Here is a 9471-nt window from a genome sequence, read left to right as displayed (position 1 = left end):
GGCTAAACACGTCTATCAGCACCTAAGAACGTTAAGCCAACTCTTCACTTACTTCAAGAGTATTTTTTTTTTTTATGCCAATATTTGATTCATAAAAGGAGGCCGCCAGCAGAGGCAGAGCCACACAACACAAAAGCCAAGCGCGCTCGCCTAGAGGCAGCTCCGCAGGGCTCCCCGGGGCAGGGATGCCACCACGCTCCGCCAGACGTGCTCCGCAGCGGGAGGCTCCGCCACCTGCAGCCATGGACCTCGCTCCGTGCTGACTGTGGTTTGGATGGCCTCAGTCAACCCAAAACACTCTTACTTGTCCTTGAATTGGCCGAGCTACCCCGTCCCGTGACCAGCCTGATTTCAGACCCCCTCTCATCTTTCTAGACCCTTTTTCTAGTGACATTCTTCTTGCGTTTCAGCAAGACATTTGATCCAAGCACAGAGTCTTTTATTACATGAAAATCATTACTCTCAACACTCTATAGAATATTTTCGGTATGACAAGCTCCAGTTGTATGGAAGTGAAACACTTTAAAGATCACAACCAACATCCTTCCAGAGGGAGGAAAGGGGGAGGAGGGGGAAACAAACACAAACAAACATGGTATAAGCAAATGCAGAGCTCCAAAGACAGCAAAGAAAAAAAAAAAATAACCCAAAAAAGCATGTTGCCATACAGTTAAATAAGTGCTGTCTTTAAGCCTGAAGTTTAACAATGTGAAGTGGAACATCACCATTCTTTTTCAGTTGCCTCTTTTTTATTATTATTATTTTGTCAGTAGTTGGATTGCTATTGCAAACACCTTCACAATATACAAAAAAACAAATTTGTTTTTAATCCAGAATAAGGTAATGATTTTTTTTTTTTCAATCTGATGGGAGTTAAAAAGTAAAAGAGAAACAGTAAAACTATGACAACAGCACCTTGACATTGTTTTAATTCCAACGCTATCAGAAGTTAAAAGCAGTAAACAGATATAATACTAACAGGAATAAAGATACTTACTGTCTAAAATGTAAACGGAATGTTTTGGTTCAATTTATTTTTCTGAAAGAGGACAGTTTATCATCAATTCACAATTGAAGCAGCATGCAATTTTATTCTTTTTTTTTTTTAAACTTTTTATATTTTCAATTCTTGGCAACGGCGACAAACCACAATGTTATCGAGGAATGTAATGCAGACTTTTTGTTTGCTTGTTTTTCTTTTTTTTTCTTTTTTTTTTTTTTTTTTAAACTTGTGCGCAAATGACTTGTTCCCCTTCAGGTCATGGATATGTTCAATAAATAGATTGTGGAACCACTGTACTGTATAAACTTCAGTTATACATGCAGTCCATAAAATTATTTTTTACTGAATAATTTACCCTGTTATGTATATATACAAATAGATAATTTTGTTTCAATATAATCTATACAACACGAATCCACTATCTTCCCCTTTTAATGGTTAATGTACATACACAGGAAGTGTCTATCCTTATAAAGCGCCAGCCAACTCTCTTTTTATTATCCATGGTGAGAGCTCTCACGTAAGACTGGGTAGTTCGGCACTGGGAGTTCCAGTGCCTCTTGTCTATGCCCCTGCAGCCCTCCTTCGTGTACCCCTTGGGGTTGCATTTGGTCTCGTAGAAGTATTGCTTCAGTTGGCCTTTGGGTACCGGGACTTTTTCCAGGACGGTGACAGTCGCCCCGGACATGTCCACTGCAGTCTTTTTCTCTGCCGCTGTCACCCACTCGCTCGTGCTGTCACATACGCTCAGTTCCCCGCGGCGTGCTGGGTCAGAGTGGCGCCGGACCCTCATGGACATGTTTGCAGCATCCAAGTAGTTTTTGTACTCCTCGAGCAGAAAGAGCAGTGGGGGTTCCAAAGGCACTTGACTGCTTAGCATGACTCGGGATGTGTACAAGTCTGCATCCTTGTTTTCCTCGCTGGGCTGGATGTCCTGGTCCTCATCTAGAAGCTCCTCTATGACATGTTCAAAAGTGTCCGCCAGCGATGTCAGTCCTCTTGAACCAGCACTGGGCCCGTTTAGGCTCTCAAGAGTCCCGTGGGTCCGAAGACCTGGGTAAGCCAAGCTGCCTTGTCCTCTTACACTAGCTTCTTTCATCGGGGCAGCTTTCATGCAACTGAAGTATGAGATAACCATAGTAAGGAAAAGGATGGTCATCACTCTTCTCACTTGGTGGAACTGTTAAGGACAAGAGCAAGAAAAAAAAAAAAGGATTTAACTTAGAAGGCACAGAGTAATAAAAATTCACCTGAGTTTCCATGAGACATTATGCATTTTCTGCAGAGACCTCCTGCATGCAGCCACAACTCATTACTGGGGATAAAGGTGCTCTTTGATTTAGAGTTTCAGATAAAGCATATGCCAAAGCTTAGGCAACACTGACACTAGCAAGTCAGTTCTTGCAGGCCAAAGTCTTTCCATAGTATTAGATTAGATACTATGCGGACTCCTCATTTATTGACTGATTACACCTATTTCAAGTAACAGCAAAAGCAGATCTGCTAGTTAGGAATGCAACATTTCATCAGTAAAAGGTGGCTTCGCAAATGTGAAAGGCAAGACTTCCATTTCAAATGCAAATGCAAATATTTGATTTTTAGGATCTCTCTATGCCTAAAATATTTCATCATTCTATCCACAAGAAACTGAACAGCACCAGGATAAATTGCATTTGTATTCTGAAATACAACCTTCAAAGCACTGGAAGGGGCCATGCAAATTCTGAGGTCTCAGCAGGTCAATCCTCATCTAAAAGTAGAAGGTATGTAGGCATAAATATAGAACAAGAAAATGGTCCAGGACAGTTCGCTTGCTACCATACTAAATTTGAGCTGGAAAGATTGCTTGCATCATGTGAACGCCATGGAAGGGACTCGCTGGATTACAGAGCCGATAAAGAGCCACGCTGAAACGACAGTACCAGAACCACTGCACCGCACCCTCCCAGAGCCCCGTACCGCCTGTTCTCAAGGGGGCAAAGCTCCTATTCAAACTCACTTAAAGCCCAGAGCTCAGCGTGAAAACCAGCACAACCGGCCCTACCGCCATATCGCAACACAGCGGTTGGCCTGTTTCTCTCACGTTCTGCCCCAAGTCCTGGCGCGCGTTATGGGCCATGCTTTGAGGCGTATGTGTACGCTTGGCGCTGCCCTCGTTGAGCGTGGAGGGGTAGCACCAGCAAAGAGCGCCAGTAAGAAAACTCCTCACCGGCTTTGGAATCAGCACGACTCGCTCCTATCAGCCCTCTCAACAGCCTGGGCTCATATGACCGCTCCTCCCCAAGCACTTCGCTACGTCTCCGTAGGTTGTACGCTCCTCCGGGTAGAAATGGTTTCCTCCTCAAGTGCAGAGTACACACTTTAGGTCCTATTACAACAAGAACCCCCCGAATCCGGCAGTGACAGAGCGCTATACTTTCTGTCTGATCCCAAGTGCTACTACAACATCCATCACATCCAGTTGTTATTTCTCCTCCTTCCGATCCCTGCTCTCGTCAGTTCTGCTTGCTAGAAAGCAATGGCATTGTTCACATTTCTGAAGAAGCAGCTAATGCTTGTTTCAGAGCTTTTGAAGTTCATTCGGAAGTACCTCATACTTGGCAGCGCTCACTGGAGTAAATGCTATTTCTGTTTGCCAACAGGGTGCTATGTAAAAAGCCTTACTTCATCTTCTGCAAATATGCTGTGGGAAACTAGTACTCTTAAGACTCGAACATGGAAAGACAATCTATCATAAAACATACAAAGAAAAATGAAAGATGTACTAGAAAGGCAGTGCCCAAAATACAGGTCTCAAAGTTTACTTAATGAAGGGGGGGAGGGTGGGAAGCGTCTGGGTTTGTGTCCATACCCCTTTGCCCCCAGCTCCTCACTAAACAAGACTTTGGCTAAGAATCTTCTCTAGCCCAACACAACTCTTCCTTCATCCCTCCATCCCTCTTCCCATTTAAAAGTGTTATTGTGGCATAGATTTATTAAGATTAAACAAACCCGACATCTGTGACTCACAGGAACATAGTGTTTGCTCTAACCATGCATAACATGAATATTTTGCACACTTTTTCATCCTAGGATTTTTAAAACATTCTACAAGGAGTAATATCAGATTTCTTCCTCAAAGGGGAGGAAGAGAGACATTACAGAGATGACTTACAACACAAGGAAGAAGGTTATCAGTCTTCTTTTATCAAACAAGGAGACAAGACAAGAGGGAGAAGGGGTGGTTCAGCTAGCATACAAATGCAGAGCCAGCAGAACAGGCAACAAAACCAATAATATTCATACATTCCCTGTTCTGAGAATTGTTTTATATAAAACTTAAAAGGAAAAAAAAAAACACCAAACACCCACATCACACTTTGTGACCACCAGAGCAGTGAACAGAACACAGATCTTCTGGCTCCTAATCAAGTTCCTGTTATTTTTGTTAGAGTAGTGCCCAGAGGTCCCAGCCAACATCTCGACTCTGGAGGACAGACTCTGTCTGAGCACGTAGTGCCCCAAAGGACCTTCCAGTGCAAAAGAGAGAGGACGCAACACAAGAGGCACCAAGACAAGCACAAATGAAAGAAGTTTGCACCTATCAGTTAAGTACACCAGGTGGAGGCTGAACGTTGGTTTTTCAAGTTAGAAAGGTGAACAAAGGATAGAAGGATTCCTGGACCAGACCACATCCTTCACTTTTGCTATTGGGTTGTTTACCCCTCATGGTAGCAATGAGCTTGGAGGGATGTGAAATGAATAGAACAGTGGCTGTGCAGCTTCGGTTGTATGGACATTTTCCTACAAGGAAAATGGCAAGAGGACAGAGATGTGCAGAGAAACCTCACCAGTTGACTTCAATAAGCCCTCAGCATCCTCCACCAATGGCTGGTGGGTCACCAGATCAATCTAACAGTACTTCATATCTCACGTTAAATTAATCCTTCCTTAATAAATCTGGCCTTCCATTTAGGAAGGAAACTGCTGTCAAGCTTGATCAATTTACATCCCATCCGATGACACACAACTGCCGCTATTATCTGGGGCAGCAAGAAACAGTGTACGACTAGGCTCTGAAAACCAACAGCTTTAAGACAGCCATTTATCCACATAACATACTGATAACAGACAAGAAAATGTGTCCCCCTAAAAGCCACCCCTCTTCCCCACATTTGTAACAGTAGAAGAATATGTCAAAGTAACCTTTAGCAGCACAGACACATGGAACATTGAGAGGAAGCAAACACAGATTAAACATCTACTTCTTTGCAAATGAGTCCCAGACAAAGCTAAACTGTGCAAGCGGGATGTGTCAAGATTCTTCTCCCTATCTTGACAGTGACTTGAGCAATATACACAGTCCTTGTCTTTGGCAGCAAAATGATATCAAGTGATTTAATACGAGGAAGTAATATTTTAACACCTAGGAAATCTCTTTATTTTAGAGGCCATAGCGATTTCTAGTAGCAGCTGCTCACACCCTACTAGCTTAATATGCTATAGCAGAGTAAGATTCAAATCTCACTCCATGGGTAAAAACACACAACCTTTCAGCTACTTTTGAACTGACTCATGAACGCACAGTTCACCTCCCACTTAGTGAGGCAGGACTAATACCCCAATGCAGCACCAAAGAGGTCACTGGAAACCCTTTGGATGGCAGCTTCCAGTCCCTTTTCTGCTCCCCAACTATCGAACTTTCATTACGTCGCAAAGATGAAAGATACTGCCCGTCTTGTTACAAGAGCCTTGTAAACGCCAAACACCAACAGATTACGCGTGCCCTTCTGATTATGAGGAAATCGCCGTGTCACCCCGCGCCGAAGCTGAACCGGGGTGGGAGCGTGGGGGAAGGCTGTGTTTGCCTGGTTTACCAGCATGCTACTCCTGAGCAAGGTACTGCCCCTTTCCTGGCTGGGCACATCCACCACTACGAGGCCTGGCACGGAGACGCCCCGGCATTTCTGCGTGCACCCATGCCTGATGCCACCCGGGTAGACTGAGCAACTATTTCCCACACAGGCTCATCCCTGCTGAGCATTTCTTGACTGGAGCAACCTGGTCGAAACCGCGTGTTCTGAGGGCATCAATACAACTGAATGCCAAACAAAACAGAGTAGCCGCGGCCACTTCTAGTTAGACATACAGCTAGAAAAATACAAAATAAAATCACTGCTGATACAGCCTCACTCTGTAGTCCTTTCACGCACCCATCCCCTCTCTTCTCAGCTGTAGAAGGTTCAGGTCTCCGGTCCCTACCTCCTAGGACAACAGCTAAAGGCTGCAGCTCTTTTGCACTCCTCCCGACCAGCTACGTCACGGGGCATAAAAGATCAGAGACTTCTCTAGGAGAGAGAATCTTCATTCAACTGCCATCCCATAGAATCCTGCATACACCTACTAACTGGTATAAAATAGATCTAAGCTATTTAAAATAGATGTATGCTAGCCTCCTTGAGACCTAGCCTTAAGCTACTCCCTCAGGTCACACAAGATGTCTGTCAGAAACAACGTTTGAGAGTGGCTTCCTGACCGACATCCATTCTCATGGCTGCAAGAACATCCTTCCTTCTCTCATGCAGCATAGCAAAGCTGAAGCAATGAAAAGAGGTCAGCCACCATGGACCAGGTCTCAGGAAGACGTGACCTAGTTTGTACTTCAATAAAGTCCATACAATTACAGCTAGAATAAGGGCACATAATTGTGGCGGTCATCTCCACTAATGGGAAGGAGGCTCGTTAAATGAAGGTCATGTCAATTATCTACAGCTAGTCTACATATGCAGTCAATTTCCTAGCTGCACTATTTATTTCAGTATTTGTATTTAATGAGGATTCACCAGTTAATTGTTTTATTTCATTATTTTTCGCTTATTTCGCATTATTTTAAGCGGAAATCTAGCAGCTTAGCAGGTTGTATTTCCAGCAAAGAGACCCGAGGAACAGCTGTGAACGTGTACTTGCTTTTCTGCATCCTGATATGTGCTACTAAAGTTGAAATAACTTTCAGTAGTGAATAGATTCATAAAGCTTTCATCTCCAGAAAGGCGTGTGCAGTGGAAGTTAAAATTAGCAGCAAGAAGACATTCATTTTCTGCCTTGCCATTTTCTAAGACCTTTATACAAAAGTTCAATTTACTAAATACTACTGAATGGCACAGGCATGAGTTCCCGCTCTACGCATCATTACCAGAGTGTGTGAACAGATACCAAAATGGGATGCATGTCAGCACATGATTTGCAAAGACTAAATGTACTGAGAACAAATATTATTAACCTTTAACACATGCATAACTGGATGTCTGACGCACTCTGGTTATCCTTGCGGCTATTTATGCAAACTATATAATTACTTTTTATTACTGAAAATAAAGCGCCCTCCCCCCCAGTGCATGCACACCCACACCCAATTTGTATTCTTGTAAGTTGGTTCTTCATGTCAGGAAGAAGAAACCCATTTTATTTCTAATTCTCTCATGTTGGTTTTCCCTGAGGTAATAAAATCTACTTAGCCATAATGCCAGAGATGGCAAAGACAAAGAACCATTTTGAATCACAGAATGGTTTGGGTGGGAAGGGACCTTAAAGTTCATCTAGTCCAACGCCCCTGCCATGGGCAGGGACATCTTCCACTAGACCAGGTTGCTCAGAGCCCCGTCCAACCTGGCCTTGAAGAATAAGATAAATAGCAAGCAAATTTACAAGTAGTTTGTAAACTACAACTTCTAACATAAGAAATTTTCTTTCATCTTATGTTGCTAAATATTGCCCATGGTACAGCTTCTGAGAGCAAAGAAGCTCCAGCAATGCCTACATTCGCTCCGGAGAAGTATGCATCTGTTTAAAGCTCTACAAGGAGTTCTTGTAGGGTTCCAAGGTTTTATCGGACTCTCTCCCCAATGAATACAAAACCCACAGCTTCCCCTGTCAACCAGAGGTGGGAAAGAACTCAAAGAAAATAACAGCAAAATAATAATGCCATGACATTACACCCGTGATCTTTCACAGAGTTATGTATCAGTTTCCTACAAACTTTCATCATACCTTTCTGGACACTCAAACAGCCGTGCAAAGGGCACACTTGCTTCAAAGCTCCGAGAAAGAGAGTTCAGCTGCTCTAATGGGCACAGACCAGACAGTCTCCTCACTACAAGCATGCTTATACTTAAATTGGCAAGTGCAGGACTACGAGGAGTTCCCAGGAGGATTTCTATCGGGTGGATCTCAGACCCATTCTGCCTCTACCAGGAAACAGGCAGAATGAGTTTTGGCAGTACGCGCAAGCGAAGGAATAGCAGGCCAGGCTCGCAGATGGTATCAGGGCTTTCAGAGAGACAACACCCATGGAAGAGAACAGATGTGCACTATTTTTATACTTTTACAATGGGAACTGATGTTGTGCCAGTGACACATATCCTGCTTTTCCAGCTGTTTGTACAGCATCCCGCGTACGGGGCGTCCAACCTGCACCAGGGTTTGCGATCCCTACCGTGAACAAAAACTCAGCTCCAAAAGGGTACCTGTGCGCATATCAAGCACAGTATGCTTTACCACAACTTTTTTTACCTTCATATTTCAACATAAAATTTTGGCATACAGTGAAAGTCCCCCTCCTATAAAAGTGCTACCAGCAGGTTTATTTTTGCTCATCAGGAGTATCACAGGTAGCCAGAAATACTGTCTGGTAGGGACATGACTTCCAAGCCCAAGTTCTAAGCATTAGCAAATTCCAATTTCAAAATTGATGTCAGGCTTAGAAAACTGCATTACCCTGTTTTAGAGTCTTTGTCAAGATACATGCATGCCACCACTGTGTTTATTCAGAGGTAACATTATGCAACCTCTGTGAAAGTTCACCTCTAGAACAGGCTACCTAAAATCCCCCACAAAACCACCACAAAACCATGCCATGAAATAATTACTCCGTGCCAAGATACTATCTGGTTCCCCTATGGGAGCAGATAATTACAGGTCTCCGAAATCACTTGCTTCGATAGCCACTAGAGCTTTGTATAAAGTTAATTCAACCTGTGTGTGGAAGGACATGAGGGCAGAACCTCAGACCTTTGAGCAGCATCTGTGGTTTGTCTTCTGTTTCACTAGAGCTCTTTGGTATGAAGTACTGTGCTGAATCGTCGCAGGACTGAGCTATTCTGCCAAGCACATGCATGAAGCTCCCACTGAAGTCAAGGAGAATTGGCACCCAAGAGCAGGAACAGAACGGAGCATCTTGCGTGCAAACTAGCGTGAGTTGGATCCCTTGTACTGTGACATGTGTCCAGCAGCCGTGGAACAACCCAGAAGCTGCTGTACCAGTTAAGCTTGGATCTTACGAGTGCCTACAAACTATTGAACAGCATGTAAAACATCCCACGCGCCCATCGGCTCTGCTGCGAGTGGCAAGCTTCCTAGGACCTATAGAACATCATGCACTCAACTGGAACATAAGTGAAGCTTAGCCAAGGAAAATCAATGGTTAAAAAGCA

General features: G+C 43.8%; 1 protein-coding gene across 1 annotated transcript; it reads right to left on the bottom strand.

Moving 5' to 3' along the window:
* Positions 1 to 736: 736 nt before the first annotated feature.
* Positions 737 to 2184, bottom strand: BDNF (brain-derived neurotrophic factor). Its single transcript, XM_010284015.1, has one exon. The coding sequence runs from the start codon at positions 2160 to 2162 to the stop codon at positions 1422 to 1424; it is 741 nt and encodes a 246-aa protein (XP_010282317.1). The 5' UTR covers positions 2163 to 2184; the 3' UTR covers positions 737 to 1421.
* Positions 2185 to 9471: the final 7287 nt, after the last annotated feature.

This window comes from Phaethon lepturus, unplaced genomic scaffold (assembly GCF_000687285.1).
Source record: "Phaethon lepturus isolate BGI_N335 unplaced genomic scaffold, ASM68728v1 scaffold9183, whole genome shotgun sequence".
NCBI classification, from domain to species: Eukaryota; Metazoa; Chordata; class Aves; order Phaethontiformes; family Phaethontidae; genus Phaethon; species Phaethon lepturus.
Note: the sequence above shows the minus strand (reverse complement) of the source record. Positions and strands in the feature narration are given on the sequence as shown.

Coding starts and splice junctions, on each gene's coding strand:
- BDNF (XM_010284015.1), bottom strand. CDS start 2,162: ATGACCATCCTTTTCCTTACTATGGTTATCTCATACTTCAGTTGCATG.